Raw genomic sequence first — 19,723 nt, forward strand, 5'->3', positions numbered from 1 at the left:
TACCCAGTAACTAACCCTATATACTAACACTGTACTCTAACCCTGTACCCTGCATACTAACCGTTACACTACCCAGTAACCTGCTGGAGGAACTCAGCGGGTCGGAACGATCTGTGCAGGAAAAGTACTTCCCCCAACAGACGACTTGCTGACTTCTTCCACCACGTTGTTTGTTGCTCCAGATACCAGCCTCTGCAGTCTCTCGTACCTTCAAATGTTGGACGTTCTCAGCGGGTCAGGCGGCACAGAGGCAGGAAGAAAGAAAGTCAACGGTCATTCATTAGAACTGGAAAGTTTCCACTTCCTGTTTTCGTTTTCAGTCTCTATACCATTTGCTCCAATCGTATAACTTAATACACGCACAATGCGGAACTGATTAAACCCTGCTTCCACACTTCGGTCCCGTTACTGTATTGACAATAGAACTATTTCTCAGAAGCGAAATACGATAGCCAGTCGCTGATCTACTACGCTCCCCGTGGAGTAGCCGAGAAACAGAGAAAATAACTTCTGTACTTCCACTTTTGACAACACCAGACGTTACAAGTTTTCTCCATTTTTGACAATGTACAATGACAGCCTAAAGGTTATTTCGCGCCTCAAATTCTGGGTCATTATCACTTATAAAAGGTATTTATTAATTTATACATATATTTTATAAACTATACACTATTTATATAACGAGGCAATCCAGCACACACCTTTATTTAAATGTATTTTACTCATTAGTGTGTCTTTATCTGACTGACATTAATGGAAAATGTAGTTTGACTGGTGAGAATAGGAGAGAAAGAGCGATAAGGTGAATAAAAAGGGTTGTTGACTCTATTGGGGAATGTGATGGAAAATGTATTGCTGGTGTCTGGGTAGCTACAAGAGCGGTTCTGAGAGCAGATGGTTGGTAATTAACTGAGCTTAGGCTGATAAACGTTCCTTTCGTTGATCAGTGTTTGAGGAGATTTGTCTTTGTAGCTATACAGTAATGGTATTTTTATAACGGAGCTAAAACGTTCCTTCGATTTCTTCTCGGACAAGCTGTTTCCACTTAGGTGGCAGTAAATTACTGAAATGTCCACATATATTCTAAAATAAAAGTGCAATCAAAGGGACTAGCATTTTGCCGACAAATGAACAGGTACTTTATAAAGTTATTTTTTGCTGTTATTGTTTTATGCTGTTTCTCACTAGATGTTGCGTTTTTGCCAATGCGTTGGCAATGAACGCCCCAGTATCCTGCATTCCCCATCTACATTCCTATTTCTTTAAAACACCCCCCTTCGTCACCGATAAAGCCCTCTCCACCATGGAGCACATCTACAAGGAGCGCCCACCCGCTCCTAAAAATCTCAGGGTTGTAAATGGTGCCATACGTGCACTTTGATAATAGATTTACTTTGAATTTAATATTGAGACCTCGCTGCAGCGAGGCAACAATGCCTTCTGTTCCTAATTTTGCGCTCGTTGGCGGCCATTTGGATCAACCCTGGCATCGTTTTCATTTCGCTCCATATAATCGATATAAACCCTTCCCCTTTCTCACTGCAGCTTGGTTTCACAAGAGGTTAAATCCTTAGACGCTTCCCTTATGTGTTTGGTTGTACTATTTTTTTGCCTCTTTTCTCAATATTCCCTGATTGAGAGAACTGACATATGCCACAGAGATTAGGACGGGCAATGAAGTAAGGGACAACCCACTCTCCTTAAATACTGTCCACCTTGTCTGGGAGGGTGGAATCGTCACTTACACTTTGATCGGTTTAACTATGACACGGAATTCACTAAATGAGCAACTGTATGGAAAGTGTCCCATCATTCCAAGGCACAGGCAATGGGCACTATCTCAGGTAAGACAACTTGGTCGGCATAGACTACTTGGGCTGAAGGGCCTGTTTCCTCCTCTTTCTTCCATGATCCGCTGTCCTCTCCTATCAGATTCCTTTCTCTTCAACCCTTTAGCTCCTCCAACTATCACTTCCCAGGTCTTTACCACACTCCCCCACCCCAACCCAACCCACACACCTTTCCCCTCCCCAACCCAACCCACTCATCTTTCCCCTCCCCTCCCCAACCCAACCCACTCACCTTCCCCTCCCCAACCCAACCCACTCACCTTTCCCCTCCCAACCCAACCCATTCACCTTTCCCCTCCACTCCCCAACCCAACCCACTCACTTTCCCCCTCCCCAACCCAACCCACTCACCTTCCCCTCTCCAACCCAACCCACTCACCTTCCCCCTCCCCAACCTAATCCACTCACCTCCCCAACCCAACCCACTCACCCCTCCCCAACCCAACCCACTCACCTTTCCCCTCCCCTCCCCAACCCAACCCACTCACCTTTCCCCTCCCGAACCCAACCCACTCACCTTTCCCCTCCCCAACCCAACCCACTCACCTTCCCCCTCCCCAACCTAACCCACTCACCTTTCCCCTCCCGAACCCAACCCAACCCAACCCAACCCACTCACCTTTCCCCTCAACTGGCTTCACCTATCACTTGCCAGCTTCTACTCCTTTCTCCCCCCCCCCCACCTACTTATTCTGGCTTCTCCCCCCTTTCCTTTCCAATCCTAATGCAGGGTCTCGGCCCGAAACGTCCTCTGCTCCGCTCCCTGACTTGCTGAGTTCCTCCAGCATTTTGTGAAGGCAGCCTATTTCAGTGCTGTATCACTGAGTTCGAGTCCTACAACTCGCCTAGAATGCGAACACATATTGCTGACTGATGTGCCGAATCATTCCCGTTAAGTATTTAGACTGGTGATTCACAGAGTAGCTGCAATTCCAGTGGAGCTTTGAAACATACCGATTGAAGGATTCGTGATTTCCCCTTGAACTCCAAGTTTTCAGCCTCGGAATTCGCAGCAGCTCGGGCTTTCGGGCATAAGCGTTGAATTGGTTTTCGGTTAGCGCGGAACTCAGCAACTGACGGCGGAGTGAAGTGTAGAAATTCTTTAACCTCAATGGACGTGATTAAGCACATCGTTACTATTTATCGAATTGAATCGCAAAATTAAACAGCACTGGACTCGATCTGGCAGGTAATAATGTGTGGTGGCTCTTTCAGAGGGCGACCCTCTGGCCTCTCCCCAGAACTCCGCCAGAGATTCCCGTTGAACTATTCCCCAAATTCCCTTTTGGAAGTTAATATTGAATTTGCTTCCACTTGTTTCATAGAGCGCAGTTCAAATCAACAACTCATGGCAAGGGAGAAAAATCTTGTCCGATGGTTTGCCGATTACTTTAAAATTCGTCGCCTAGTTCTCAGGTTTTCAAACGGGGAAAAATTACCAGGAAAAATAGAACAAATCCGAGGAGGTTCCTTCTGCACCTTTTCGTTGTAATGGCGGCAGCAGACTGCTCGCTACTTTGGCAACCAAGTAATAATGCAAACAGAGGCGGGTGCTGAAGAATTAAGCAGAATGAAAACATACCCTTATGAGACGAATTACATTAGATCAAATCCGCCGTAACGGCAAATTTGGACTACTGTTTAGAAAATAATCAACATTTTGAAATATGCGCGTGAAAGATCAAGACTTGCATCAAAAAGTAAGTTATGAAGAACGTTATAAGAACATACGTGTATAAGGTTGAAACAGGTGTTACTTAAAATATATAGAAAATCAGTTCATCTGGTTAGATGTGTTGCGACTCGACGGTACACTATACTGCAACACCTGTAACAATCAGCATTAACAAACTGCTGGAGGGTCTCAGCGGATTGAGCAGTTCAGTTCCTCCGGAAGATTGTTTGTTGCTCCAGATTCCGGCATCTGCAATCTCTTGTGTCGCCTTTAATAATCATCTTTGCCTCCCCCCTTCCCCTCCCCCTTCCTCTCCCCTTCCCCTTCCCCCTCCCCCTTTCCCACTCCCCCTCCCTCTTCCCCTTTCTCCCTCCCACCTTCCCCCCTCCGCACACCTCGCCCCTCTCCCCGTACTCAACACAGATATTGAAAGTACAACCTTGTAATACAATGTTCTCATTTCTATTTTTGTCCACAGTTTCTTACAACTGTGAATGAGGCTCTTGGGCGCATCAAGTCTAGAAGATTAGCTATATTTGTCACATATATGTTGAAACGTACAGTGAAATGCGTCGTTTGCTTCAAATCAGATCAACAAGGATTATGCCGAGCAGCCCGCATCTGACGCCACGGTTCCGGCGCCAACTAACCCTAACCCTAACCCTAACCCCAGTCTAAATCGGTGCCCTTGACGCGCATTCTACCCAGCCCTCTATACCCCCGTCGTAACCTACTCTCTGACATCGACTCCGCTCTGATTCTCCCGACATCCAACCACAGTACAGCGGCCAATTAACCCGGCAACCAGCCCATCCTTAGGACTTGGGTTGAAACCCTCGCGGTCACAAGGAGATCGTGGAAGATCGGGATCAGGTTAACATTCACCCTGAGAAAATCGTTTCGTCTCCAGTTACGTCACCTTGTAGCTAAATGAACGAGAAGTTATTTCACTCATGAGTTATAAGGACATTTTAAAGTGTCATTTTAAGTTCGAAGGATAACGCCGGGTGTCGAATTCTCCTGTTGAACCAGTTCGGATGTTAAACCGCGTCCTATTTCAATCGGTTTCCAGAATAACATTTTAAAACGCTGTTTTAAAATTAACAAATAAGTCGCGAAGTGTCGTTGAGATTGAATAATATTTTGGTCGGTTTGAAGACTGCTGCTATACTTGATCAGTAAAGTAAATGTCAGATCGTAACTTTCTTCTTTTCCCCCTTTTCACTTTCAGAAGCCCACGGCCACCCAGAGTTGCCCTGTAAACGACCCTTTCTCGAAGCGCCCGCTGCCCTTGCTGATGAACATTATTTCCGCCCGCCACCTTATGACCAGCAGATGATGAACCCGCCGTATCGGAATGAACAAGATTTAAGGGATGCCTGCATGTTTTCCGGCCCTGTGAACGACGTGCCTGGAGGGAGCACGGTCGAGGAACATCCTCCTCAAACGCTGAACTGCAACATGTGGGCGTCTGTTCCATCCTATGGAAACTGCAGCGTTCAGACCATGGACACCGTTCCCTACCAGCATTTCTCAGCCCACTTCACCACCACGGCTATGATGCCTCATCTCCCCGGTCTCCCCGCACAGAGCTCACAGCCCCCGTGCGAGACACAGTTCGGCGGCTACCACTCGCCGCCGCAGCAGCAGGTTCGACAGAGGGTGCCCATGTCTTCCTGTTCACCGCGAGACAGAGTGCCCCTCTCCCCGCACGACCGGGTCCCACCATCTCCTCATGCTCAGAACTCTCGCGAGTTCCTCTTCTCACAAAGCCTGTCCTTACCGAGGGAGCTCCCCACCCAGTACCATTCCGGCCTGGGGCCCGTGGCAAACTGGACAGACAGCTGACTCAGAACGATGTAAGGAAGCAGTATTAGTAAGAAGGACGCAGGAAAGGCCTGGGTTTCTACCGCCGAGTAGCGGACCCGAATCAGAAGCTTACCACATGCCTCAAAGAAGGTCCCTCAACGGGACTCCGCCACGTCAAAGAAACCGCCCGGAATTGTTCTCCCAGGATACTGCTTTTCTCGCCATTTGTTTCAGATTATACATTCCTTGCTCTATGGTGAATTCCCAAAACCAATTGCAAAAAGGATTCCTTTAAACAAGTGTAAACCAAGAAAAACATAATGAGCAAATTCTGCAGTAACCTCCTATAACGAAGTTCTATCTGACTAAACTTAGAAATTTAAGGGTTCTGCAAAGCATTTTGTGTATAATGGACAGCACTAAAAGACAATTATGTGATTATATCCAATAGTGGAATATATAAATAACAATATAATTTTTTAAAATCATCTATGAATATTTTTGAATGACTGTGAATTCAGTGGCTGAAGCAGTAATTATTTTTGAAGATTTTGTTTCTTTAATCAGTTTCTCTTCGGGTTGTACCCCACCCATCATTTCCTATCGTGTGATCATGGCGGACTTTATTCTGTCACCCAGATTGTAACCAGCCGGCTGCTGAGGCGGCTCTGAAGTGCCCATAGAAAGATGTAAAGCATTTGTGTTATGGCATCTCCTGCCCTTTCCCAAAGGGAACAGGATCACTTAATCCAGCACCTTCCATTGGCTGATGTTTGAAAGCCAGTGCCTGCAGGAAATGGGGAAGAAAGAACGTACACTTTCATTCTGCTATTGCTGTGTACCATTGAATGGGTCCATGGCACTTCTGGAATGACCCATTTGTAATTCTTCTTGTAACTTAATCTTTGAATCATTGTCCATTTGCTGAATAATGCCAATTATATTTTTGTTTGCTTAATTATCCATGTAAACTAGCCATTTTCATGTGCATAATTTGATAAATTTATACAGTCTTTTTACTTGCAGTTTCTGATAACAAAGTGAAATGTTTGCAAACTTGGGTAATCAATTGTTTGCAGTGTAAAACCTGTGTAAATCATAAGGTTCAATTATTGATGCAGAGAAAATTTGAAAAAAATGTGTTTTATTCAAATGTTCAATTTAGTATATAATTATGGCTCAAAAGTATTAAAAGATCTTGTATAAACTTCTTAGAAATCCCACTCTAAATTCAGATCTGAATCTTTGAAGCATTTCAGATATCTACATCAGTGTACTAACTCATTCATGTTCTAATTCATGATATGGATTGATGCATAACTCCATGTCAATCATGTTTAGTTAGCTGTCAACATTCCAGCTGTTGATTTTCATTAAACTCTTGAAGAAAGTTTGTCAGGAAAAACAAGCAAAAGGAGATTTTGAAAAGAATGAATTTAGTTCTGTTACTGTGCAGTATGCTGAAGTGTTCTAGATCAGGAGAATGTGACACTTGCACTTTTAAGGTAGGGAAGATTTCCTTATGTGTTTGAAATAATGAAAAAATGTTATTTATGAAAGAGTTTACATTTTCTCCAAAGTCTACATTCAGGGAAACTGTATCCTCCTGACACCCTTCCTTTACCATGTTTCAACCCAAATAATCTTCCTGCCCTCTGACCTCCTTAAGCAGACACACAAGATGTGCCTGTTAAGTGGACAGCAGATAGACCAATGTAAGAAAGCAGTGTTTTAGAATTGTGTTTGATTCTTTTCTCTGTACAGGGTGGCTAACCTTATCCCTTAAAATTAGACAGCAGCCGGCCACTGAAAGCACAGAAAATGTGGCAAGGATGTAATAACACTAAGTTAGCAGACATCTTAATTTACTTTGCAAATATTAAAGAGGCATGAAAAGAATAGTTGCCGCGTAATTCTATGCAAATACAAGCTGCTATTTTGATGCTGTTGCTTTAACTGTTTTCTGCGTTGTACCAAAAGGATATTTCTGCCGTGCTCATTTTGCAATCAATACTGAGCTACAGAGTGAAAGAATAAGCTGGCATTTTCATAGCGCCATTTTTATTCCTTGCAGTTGCCATGGTACTTAATAAATGATGAATTTGTTAAAGGTAATTACTGCAATTTTGTAGGCTAGCTGTATCCTTAACAAATCTAAAAAAGACCTAAACGTACAACTAGATAACCAGATTGTATTTTGTGGCATGATACCTTCCTACGATAAAGAAAGGTAAGAACACCTTAGATTTACATGTGATGCAGTACATAGTGCGATGTCCCCTAAAGGTATAAAAATAAGTATTTATCATGAAAATGGTTGTGGAAATGAAAATAATACAGACATTTCAGCAATCACATAGTTAATAAAATGCTTATTTCTGCTGTAGAAAAGGATGCAATTACTTCATAAGAGATTAGTGCTAAAGAAATTAATAAACTTAAGCTAAAATTGACTATTTGTTACCATAATCACCATTGATAGATTTAATGCACTAATATAGGTAGATAAATTCCCTGTCATCTGTAATTACAAAAGAGATCAATTTGTGCTTTTGAAAAATCACTTTAACAGAAGGAGCATACTTATTCTTACTTTGGTACCAGGATCAACCTAGCAGCTATAGGCAATTGTGCCAATCTGGGGGCCAATTATTAAAAAAATCACTAGGTGTCTTGCATTTACAGGAGCATTATCCAACAAAATTCAACACAAAGGAACAAAGGCATATCTGATGAAAAGGTCAGTCAAAGTTAGACTGGTTAATCTTAAAGTAGAAGAAAAGGGGTCTGATTGGAATGGCATAGGCCGCGGTTTAAATAACTAGAGATGTGGTTGTTAGCTGTGGAGTGATGGAAATCCTGAATGTTGTGAGGGTTGAGGAAACCAGAGGTCGTGGAAGAGTGGAGGATGTTACAAATCCATGGACAGGCAAGGCCATGAAGAGATTCGAAAACAAGTCTGGAGAAGTTTAAAATCAAGACATTGCTAGAGGAATGCTGGCAATGCAATACTGTGTTATTTTCTGTTAACATCTATGGGTGAAAATCTATCTGTTTTTTGTTAGTAAATAAACATCAAATTATGTGTGTAACAGTACTTGCCATTCCAGCCTCCCAGTTTTTCATAATATAGCCTGGCCACCTAGGTGATCCATAGCCCTGTTGTTAACAAGTGCTTCTAACTACTTTAATGGTTAAATAAACTCCCTTGGTCTCACCCCATCAGTGATATTCCAGTTCTTCTGCCTATCCCCCTCTCACCTTTCCTGCAACCGAAAGACAACTTGTTTTCTCTCTTTACAAATTCGGACAAAGGACCTTCAACCTGAAACTGTAACTGTTTACCTTTACACTGGTGCCACTTGACCTGAGTAGAACTAGAGTGCGTAAGGCATTTTTGGTTCTTGTTTCTTTTTTTTTGTTGAGGTTCATTCTTTAAGCATAAATGGAACGCTTTACTAATAACAGTCATGCATGACTACAAAGATAGAAGTCCCCTTTATCCGCATGCTTTTTTGCAACTGTTGTTAGGAAGATAGATCCCACTCCACCCCTTGTAAATGGCTAGATTTTCACCAATTAGGAGATTTATAGGCCCCTCAGAACAATAAGAACACACATTTGTCAGTGTTCCAGCACGTCGCTTTGGGGTTAAGTTGTCTGGAAGCAATAGTGTAAACGTCAGATGGCCAAGCTTAACCCAAGGAATGGCAGAGTGATTTATTTAAATTTGGAATAAAAATAGGAAAAAATATAAAGCCAGCCACTGATTTACTATCATTTATTTTATAATATTGTACTGCTAAAATGATGTGCAATGAATTTATTACTTAGTGTGCAATGAAAGAACATATATGTTAGGCAATGTTGATGGTTTCTAACTTCAGTTTTACAGATGATTTGTTATTGAAGAAAATGCTCTAATGAGGTGTGGGGAAGATTTCACCTGTAACCAGCAGAGAGAAAACTCAACATGAAACTGAAATTAATGTGCATTGGAGAACATGGCGAAGTGATGGTGTGAAAGAGCTGCTCTGCCCAGAAATGGATCTTCAGTCTTCCATGCCCATGTTAACCTTTTCACTTAACTACACTCACTCCATTTGCCCTTATCAGGTTTCTATCCTTTCGTGACAAGGGGGTAGAATTATGCCGTTCAGCTCATCAAGTCCATCATGGCTGATTTATTATCCCTCTCAACCCCATTCTCCTGCCTTCTCCCCATAACCTCTGACACCCTGACTAATCAAAAACCTATCAACATCCACTTTAAATATGCCTAATGGCTAGTCCTACAGCCATCCATGGCAATGAATTCCACGGATTCACCACTCTCTAACTTAAGAAATTCCTCTTCGTCTCTGCTCTAATGGAACATCCTTGTATTCTGTGCCTGTGCCCTCTGGTCCTAGACTTCCTCTTCACATTCTCTCTGTCTAGGCCTTTCACCTATTTGAATGAGATCCCTCCTCATTCTTCTAAATTCCAGCGAGTACAGGCCCAGAGCCATCAAATGCTCCTCATACTTTAACCCTTTTATTCCTAGGATCATTCTTGTGAACCTCCTCTGGACTCTCTCCAATGCCAACATACCCTTCCTTAGATAAGAAGCCAAAAACTGCTCAGTCCAAGCCTTCTAAAGCTCAGCGTTACATCATTTGCCTTCCTTACCACTGATTCAAACTGCAAGTTAACCTTTAGGGAAATCTTCACAAGGACTTCTAAGTCCCTTTGCATCTCTGATTTCTGAATTTTCTTCCCATTTAAAAATAGTTTATGCCTTTATTCCTTCTACCAAAGTGCATGACCATACACTTCTCTACACTATATTCTATCTGTCACCTCTCTCATTTTCCTAATTGCAGACTCCCATGCTTTCTTAACACTACCTGCTCCTCCACCCATCTTTGTATTGTCCACAAAGCCATCAATTCCATTATCCAAATCATTGACATATAAAGTTGTCCCAACACCTGCTCCTACTGATCACCACCAGTCACCAGCACTGGCTATGCCTTTCCTATGCAAATACCTTTCTAAAGTCTCTTAAATATAATGACTGCATCTGGATCTACCATTTCCTCTGGCAGCAAGTTACACATATCAACCAATATGTGTATGAAACTTGCCCCTCAAATCTCCTTCCTCTCACCTTAAACCAAGACCCTCTTGTTTTTGATATCCTTACCATGGGAAACATTCACCTACCCTGTCTATACCACATAAAATTTTATACAGCTATTCCGTCTGATGTACTCACCGCTCATTTTCCTGCCACAGACTGAACTAGAAGTAATTCACAAGAGCTAATTAACCTACAAACATGTCTTTGGATGTGGGAGCAAACTGGAGCAGCCAGAGGAAACAAACATAGTGTGCAGGCTCTACACAGGCAACACAAAAGGTTAGAGCTGAACCCAGGTTTCTGGTTAACTTCAGTACCACTGAGCTGACCAAATAGAGCTCTATGGGATTATGAAATAATTCCACAGGGCTGATGTGGAAAAGAAGTTTTGTCCTCTGGGGGAGACTAGAACCAGGCAGGAGGTGACTAGAATGCGTAGCGTACTTCTCCTACGAGGAGCAGTTGAAGTGAATAGCTTAGTTATAGATAAGAAGAAGCTAGATAAAGATATGAAGGAGAAAGGAAATATTTGTTGATGAGACAAGATGAAGGAAGGGACTGGACTTCTGTGGAATGCACATTATGTCATGGGTTTGTTGGGTCAAATGGCTCAGTTCCTTGCTGTAAGTAATTATTTGTAGGTAGTTTGACATCTGGGTGTGGGGCCAAGTAATATTACTGATAGAAAATCAACATCCAGTTTTCGTTAGTGATTGACTCACAGAAAAAGAGCAAATTTTGCAAAAACACTGGCTGTCTGCTTTGTGAATATATACTCACCACCATGAAAATCTAATTATCATAATTCTTTAAGAAATGACATTTCTCCATTAAATGATGTTGGCTTAAGGCAAGGATGCTTAAAATGCTATGACATTGCTTTCGTGATTCAGAAAGTATTAATCAGATATTTCCTACCTTCTCTGCCACAGGTTTTACCTGTAAATAACTTATTTTTTCCTGAATTCTTTAATGGAATTTGTCAACAACATTGCACCAAATGAAGGAAAATGTCTTTGACCATATGCATTTTTCTTTAAAGCATATTATATAACATTATATTCAGCTTTAAAATGCATTTAGTGGATAAATGAAAGATTATTTTTTGTATAGTATTATGCAAGAAAGGCAATGAAATTCACACATTCAGAAATGTTTTGTCAGGTCCCTGAATCTTTTGAATATTATAAATATCATATTCAGCAAGAACCATTTATGTCCAATAGTGCCCTCACTGAGATGCTGCAATAAAACAACCAATTAATTATTTTAAAAACACTGGTGAATTTTTGAGGGAAGACTTAAGTACTTGGCCTTGATGCTCAGCAGGCCCATTTTAGCATATGGTACTGTCATTACACTGAGAGTTCAAACTGTTTCTGGAAGTGAAGGAGGATTGAGTGAGAACTGAATGAGTATATAAGAAAAGTAAAAATAAAAGAAGCAAGGTTAAATTGTGGAATGGAAAACCCCAAGTTCCAAGTGAGGTTCATGTGGATCTGAAATTATCATTTGAAAACACTGACTGAATAATTGAAAATGGCTCAAAATGAATGTGTTGCTCCTGTAATTTATTATAGGAGTTACATTAGTACTTTCCGCTTATGTATTACAAATAGTTCCATCAAGCAAAATTATATCTAATGGAGACACAAGAGAGACTGCAGATACTAGGAATTTGGAGCAACGCACAAAATGTTGGAGGAACTTAGCGGGTCAGGTAGCACTAAGGAGAGAAATGGACGGCTGACTTTATGGATTGGCATCATGACTGAATAGAAGGGAAACACGAGGAATTCTGCAGATGCTGGAAATTCAAGCAACACAGAAGGGTCTTGGCCTGAAACGTCGACTGTACCTCTTCCTAGAGATGCTGCCTGGCCTGCTGCGTTCACCAGCAACTTTGATGTGTGTTGCTTGAACAGAAGGGAGATAGCTGAGCTAAAAGGGTGGGGAGAGGGGAATCTAGATAAGTAGGTGTGGTGGTGAGTGAAGATGATGTAACAAGCTGGAAGGTGATATGTGGCAGAGGCAAAAGGTTTTAGAAGATGGAATTTGATAGGGCAGTGGACTATGGGAAAGGGAAGGAGGTGAGGATGGGAACTGGTGGGAGGAATGTGTGGTTGGTGGGTAGATTGAAAGGGCGGAGGAAGATAAAGAGAAGGGGATATGGGGCCAGTAAGATTAGGGTCAACACAAGAAAAATATATCTAATGAAGGTTGCATCTTGCCGGAGGTATAAACAATAATTTTAACTATATTTTTATGTATTGTAAATAGCAGAAAAATATATATTTTCAAAAGTTCAGGGAAAGATCAGTACTTCAAATATTTTTATTCTGTTAATTTGGCTTCGTTACAACCAGAACGAGTTTGTCAGAGGTAATTAAAAACTGTGTGAAGATGTGACTCAAGACCAATGTTATTTTGTTGAGACATATATAAATATCTAATGTCAAATATAATGTCCAAAGACATACCAGGTAGGTCATTGTAAATTTTCCCACGATTAGGTTAAGGTAAAGTTGGGGTTAGTGGTGGTTGCGGGGTGGTGTGTCTCGAAAGGTTGGAAGGGCCTATTCCACACTGTAAATCTAAGTAAAATAAAAATAAAATGTCTCCCCCAAATACTCCTGCACCTGCGCTTCTTCACATGGTCAGAAGTCCACAATTATTACAGCCTGTCAGAATCTGGCTTCAGTGCACCTAGGTGCCCATTTATCCACAAAGGCTTGGGCCAAAATTGTCCAACAATATTGTTGTAGTTTGGTTCTCAGAGTTTAATTTCTGTGCTCCTTTGGATGTGGTTAATACTTAAGTAATGGAGGGAAGACAGGTTCCTGTATTCAAAATAATAATATTTTGATGGGATTATAATTATAGCGATTTTTCCCTGAAGTGATTCAGCCAATGGACCAGTGACAAATGCAAAATGATATTTACAGAGTCACTGGTCCAATAACAGTCCATATTTATGCTGATTGGGGGTTTTCAATCTGACATTGTAGTAAGGGGGATCACATGATTTTTTTTGTGGCCCCTGACTCTGAGCTGTCTTAATGGTTTGGTCCAAAGGAAAAACAGTTTTTTCAAGATAGCAATAAGTAGGATGTTGTACAATAAGTACAAGTATTGTGTTAAGATGTACAGATGAATATTTTTAGCATTATACACCTTTCCTATTCCTCAGTTCCACCCAAATAGCCTCCCTAGATGAGCCCTCTAATCTATCCTGCCAGAGCACTGCTGTAATATTTTCTCTGACAAGCAATGCAACACCTCCCCCTCTTGTCCCTCCAATTCTATCACACCTGAAGCAATTAAATCCAGGAATATTTAGTTGCCAATCAATAGAATCTTTTCAATAGAATCCAAAGTTATATACTTATTATTGAGGGGAACACCCACAAGTGTACTCTGCACTGGCTGTGCATTCCCCCTCCTTTTCCTAACAGTCACCGAGGTACTTGTGTCCTGCAATCTAGGGGTGACTACCCCCCTGTAGCTCCTGTCTATTACCTCCTCATTCTCCCGTATGAGCAGCAGCTCCAGTTCCTCAATACATTCCCTCAGGAGTTGCAGCTTGGTGTACCTGGTGCAGATGTGTTTATCTGGGAACCTGGAGGTCTCCCAGACTTCCCACGTTCCACACAATGCAAAACGCTGCCCCTGGAGCCATTCTCAATACACTACTATGCCCTAACAGATAAGGATCAACAAGTAAGTACAGAAAAAGAGAGACCTACAAAAGACTTTACCTCAGCCAAGCCTGATGAGCCAAAGCCATTCGAAACACTGGCACGCTCAAAAAAATAGCCGCTCCATTTGCACCTGCATTATTTTTATTAGCCTTTTCTAATGAATCCCTCCTGCTGATTGGTTGCTCCTCAACTCAGAGAAACCCTGCCTTTACAATCTTGATCACCGTCCTGATTGAAAGCTAGCTCTTTTTATACACTGCTTACGTTGATTGTCTAACTCAGAGAAAACTGCTGCGAAGCTCTGCTTTTTAAATCTTGAACACGGACCTGACTGAAAGGTAGCCCTTTTTACACACTGCCTCTTGCTGATTGGTCACTCCTCAACTGAGAAAAACTGCCGTGAAGTTCTACCTTTAAAATCTCAATTGCCGTCCTGATTGAAAGATAGCTCTTATTATGCACTGGCTCTTAAGCCTTCCTCCAATGTGAATGTTTTTTTTTCCCTGAAGTTCCTGTGTCTATATTTCATATAATGCCCATTATATCCCTTGCCTCCAAGGAAAACAACACTGGCTTCTCCAAGTTCACCCCATCACTGAATTCCATCATTCCTAGAATCATCTTAGCACTTTTTTTTTGTAAGCACTTTGCAGCCTTTGCATTTCACTATGGACACAATATTCCATTTATAGTCAAACCAGTACTTCCAAAAATTTTTACCATGATTTCCTTCCTCCTGTACATTGTGCCTCTATCTATAAAACCCAGGATCCTTTCAATGTATTGTTCCTGCCTTTATATTCTGAACTATAGAATACATCCTGCCTTTATATTCTGAACTACAAAGGTAGAGTGGGCACCACAGTAGAGGAGTGGTTAGTATGATACCATCACAGCTCACAGCGTTTCAGAGTTCAGAGTTTGATTCGAGTGCCATTCTGTAAGTAGTCTCCGAATGTCCTTCCTGTGGACTGCATGGGTTTTCCCTGGGTGCTTTGGTTTCCCTCCACAATCCAAAGACATACCAGGCAGGTTCATTAGTCACTGTAAAGGTTAGGGTTAAGGGGTTGCTGGGGCAGCATGGCTCAAAGAGCCGGAGGGCCCTGTATAAATGAACTAAGAATGATCACAATCCTTGATTAACAGATTGGTAGTAGGATATGCTAAGTTGTAAAATGATTAAATCGCAACATCAGAAACAAGAACATGGCCTCATAAGACTGAGAAAACACAGAAACTCTTTTTCTTGTTTCTATATGTGCATTTTGTTTATTTTATAGTTTTTGAGAAATGTATTTATAAAATTGTTTTCATTATGCTCACCTTCTTGACGTCAATATGTGTAGTTTTGGGTGAGTAGCCTTTTGAAAGAAGTTAATGCTACTGTCCCATGATGTTAAGAAGCAAAGCATATTGGTGGCAGTTAGTGTTACTCCTTCATAAGTGAACCGATGAGTAAAAAAACCATCATTCTCATTTAACACAAGTTCCATATGACAAGGGTAAACATGCCTGTTTTAAAAGAGAGAGAGAAAGCAGAGATTTAGTTGCAAATTGACTTTGAATTCGATTTGCAACTATCAGATTACACTATTTTCTTGTGGATTACAGAAATCAAACCTCAGAGAGTATAAATAGTTGGGCTGTGAAATATTGCAGCAACAACATTGGTGCAGATTACCACTATGATCTTGTAGCTTCAGTTCTGTCTATGACTCCATTCAGCAATATAGATTAGATTGACTTTATTTATCACATGTACATTGAAACAGACAGTAAAATATGTTGGTTGTGTCAACAACCAATCCAGTCCAAGGATGTGCTGGAGGCAGTCTGCAAGTGTCGCCATGCTTCCAGCACCATCATAATGGAGGAAACTGAAGCACCCAGAGGATAACTATACGGTCATGGGGCAGATGTGCAAACTCCTTACTGACAGCGGTGAGAATTGAACCCAAATTGTTAGCACTGTAAAATGTTGTGTTAACTGCTATGCTTCCACGCTGCTCAAGGAGCTGTATAACAAAATGCAGATGAAACACTGAATTCATCTGTATTAGGTTAACCATTTTGGAGAAATGATTTTCAATTAAACAAATTAGTAAATTAAAATTTCTTACAAAGATGATAAAATAAGGAATCACAAAGAATGATTCAATTTTGAAGAAAAAAGCCTTAAATTCTGTTATGGGTAAGCTTTGAAATACCATTTTTCTGTTATTTTAGATGGCATATTAATTTAAAACTTTAAATTTTACTCAGTGGGCTTTCAGAAGGGTATCATGATTTTTATGCCATTCTCCAATGCACATCATCTATATAAACAAAGTTTATGACTGGTTGGTATACCTGGTATTTAGGTCATATTATTAAAAGTCATGGTTGGAGGTCTGTACATTATTTTGCAAGTTAGGGTTCTCTCACTATTTTAATAATTTTTGTTTCTTTTTATTTAATATAAATTTCTGTTTTTACTATATTTTTTATTGCAACTGCTTTCCTTGCAGTAAATAAAGTGCTTAAGATGGATAACTGCTTTTGGGTACTTTAAATGATGCACAAAATTTGGAGAAGAAAGGTAAATTCACAGAATGAATTCACAAGAAAGCAGCAAAGGAATTCCATTGCACCCAGGTTTGTGCACATTCATATTATAACTCCAGCATTTTTCACTCCAACAATTCTACCTAGACCTTTTGGATGAGATTTGTGTTCTTTATTACCACTTTGTGAGGAAATTGTTCTTCCATTAAGAAAGTCATTTAATTGTTTCCATAAATGTACAGTACATAGATTAATTATTAAATCAAGGATCTATCTGCTTTTCAGTTGGATTTTTAAAAAACTAACGAACAGCTAGCCTAAAGGTCTTATACAATTAAATTGATCTTTTGACTTTTGCAGAATTAATCTTTGTAATGGAATAATATAAAATTCTGGGGGAGCAAAGGAAACCAAGCACTTCAGCAAGTTAACCTCATTGGACCACAAGACCATAAGACATAGGAGCAGAATTAGGCCATTCAGCCCATCGAGTCCACTCTGCCAATTCATCATGGCTGATCCCAGATGCCATTCAACCCCATATACCTGCCCTCTCACTATATCCCTTAATGCCCCGACCAATCAGGAATCTATCAACTTCCACTTTAAATATACCCACAGACTTGGCCTCCACTGCATCTGTGGCAGAGCATTCCACAGATTCACCACTCTTTGGCTAAATAAATTCCTCCTTACCTCTGTTCTAAAAGACTGCCCTTCAACTTTGAGGCTGTGCATTCTAGTCTAGATACCCAGACCAGAGGGAACATCCTCTCCATATCCATCTTATTTAGTCCTTTCAACATTTGGTAGGTTTCAATGAGTTCCCCCCGCATTTTTCTAAATTCCAGTGAGTACAGGCCCAAAGCTGCCAAATGCTCCTCATATGTTAACTCCTTCATTCCCAGAATCATCCTTGTGAACCTCCTCTGACCTCTCTCCAATGATAACACATCCTTTCTGAGATATGGGGCGCAAAACTGTTGACAAAACTCCAAGTGCGGCTTGACAAGTGTCTTATAAAGCCTCAGCATTAACTCCTTGACTTTATATTCTATTCCCCTTGAAGTAAACAGCAACATTGCATTTGCCTTCTTTACCACAGACTCAACCTGTGAATTAATCTTCTGAGAACCTTGCATGAGGACTCCTAAGTCCCCTTGCACCTCTGATGTTTGAATTTTCTCCCCATTTATATCACAGTTTGTGCTACTATTCCTTTTACCAAAATGCATTATCATACATTTCCCAACACTGTATTCCATCTGCCACTTTTTTGCTCATTCTTCCAATTTGTCTAAGTCCTGCTACAATCGAATTATTTCCTCAGCACTACCTACTTCTCCACCTACCTTCATATCATCCGCAAACTTTGCGACAAAACCATCAATTCCACTATCTAAATCACTGACAGACAATGTGAAAAGTAGCGCTCCTAATACTGACCCTTGAGGAACACCACTAGTCACTGGCAGCCAACCAGAAAAGGACCCTTTTATTCCCACTCACTGCCTCCTGCCTGTCAGCCATTTCTCTATCCATGCCAGTATATTTCCTGTAACACCACAGGATTTTATCTTGTTAAGTAGCCTCATGCAAGGCACTTTTTCAAATGTTTTCTGAAAATCTAAGTAAATGACATCCACTGTGTCTCCTTTGTCCACCCTGCTTGTTACTTCCTCGAAGAATTCTAACAGATATGTAACTGGGTGACCGTCGAATCTTATTCATTATCGTTAAAAGTGTACTTAGGCATCCATCTGGGTAATGATAGAATAGTTGTCTGTGCCTTAAAGTGGAGATGGTGATGTCATTACGCACTCACGGGATAGTGGAGAGACCATTTTTGTTTTCTGCAGATGTACTGGGCATGGCGAGGAAAGGTGAGTATTTATTGACGGTATCCATGTGAATTCATTTACGCTTGTTGGCGAATCGATAATATCGGTAACTAGACATGTTTTACATGTGGATGCTTTAGATTTTCACGAGTGAAGACATCGGCACTGGATAGCGTGGCTTGTGCAAAGTTCCCTACCGGCCAAGTAGGTCAGTCTTCCTGTAATTTAACTACCAGGCAATATCTTGTAAAAGTTGTGCCAAAGTGTACCTTTTGTCTAACTTTATTGTATCATGACTGATTGTGAGTGTAACAGCATAACGTGAATGTTTAGTCTCTGTTTGGAAGTTAAGCACGTGTGTACTAAAAGGGAGTCAACATCTTAGATGAGATGTATTAGCTTACATTTTCACTGCTATGTATAAGGTACAGGGTTGGTGGGATTCTAATGTTGTTTGTATTGTGTTCCTTCAGAATTGCCACGACTGTATTAGTTTTATGCAGTTTGCTTTATGTATTTTTATACTGCATATGCAATTTGTCGATTCACAGGGGTGTAGATCGGAAGTTAAACTGAGATTGTAGCAGTAGGAACTGGTTGTAAATTCGTTCGTTTTGACCCTCTTCTGGCACTAAAACATCTAAAACAGATAAAGGAATTAAAACCTGAAAACGTATTAGTTGTCCTGAGTGTGTACTTTTCCCCAGGCTACAAAAGATAAGTCAGGCAAGATTTCCCTTTACAGAAACCATGCTGACTTTGACTTATTTTATCATTAGTCTCCAAGTACCCCGAAACCTCGTCCTCAAAAATGAATCCAACACTTTCCCAACAACTGGCCTATAATGTCCTCTTTTGTCTTCCTCCCTTAGAGTGGTGTGACATTTGCAATTTTCCAGTCCTCAGGGACCATGTCAGAATCAAGTGATTCTTGAAAGATCATGACTAATGCAACCTCTTTCAGGACTCTGGGATGTAGTCCATCTGGTCCAGGTGACTTATCCACCTTAACACCTTTCAATTTGCCTAGCAATGTTTCCTTTGTAATAGCAATGGCACTTACTCCTGCTCTCTGAAACTCACGGACCTCTGGCATACTGCTAGTTACTTCCACAGTAAAGACTAATGCAAAGTATCCATTAAGTTCATTTGCCATTTCTTTGTCCCCCATTACTACC

General features: G+C 41.0%; 1 protein-coding gene across 1 annotated transcript in view; it reads left to right on the forward strand.

Moving 5' to 3' along the window:
- tbx4 (T-box transcription factor 4) overlaps positions 1-5,373 on the forward strand; it is a 107,197-nt gene extending 101,824 nt beyond the window's left edge. The window contains exon 9 of the mRNA XM_063031730.1: positions 4,757-5,373. Coding sequence (XP_062887800.1) covers positions 4,757-5,373 — 617 coding nt within the window. The remainder of the gene's footprint in view (positions 1-4,756) is intronic.
- The last annotated feature ends 14,350 nt before the right edge of the window (positions 5,374-19,723 follow it).

The sequence above is a fragment of the Mobula hypostoma genome, chromosome 23 (assembly GCF_963921235.1).
Source record: "Mobula hypostoma chromosome 23, sMobHyp1.1, whole genome shotgun sequence".
In the NCBI taxonomy this organism is placed as follows: Eukaryota; Metazoa; Chordata; class Chondrichthyes; order Myliobatiformes; family Myliobatidae; genus Mobula; species Mobula hypostoma.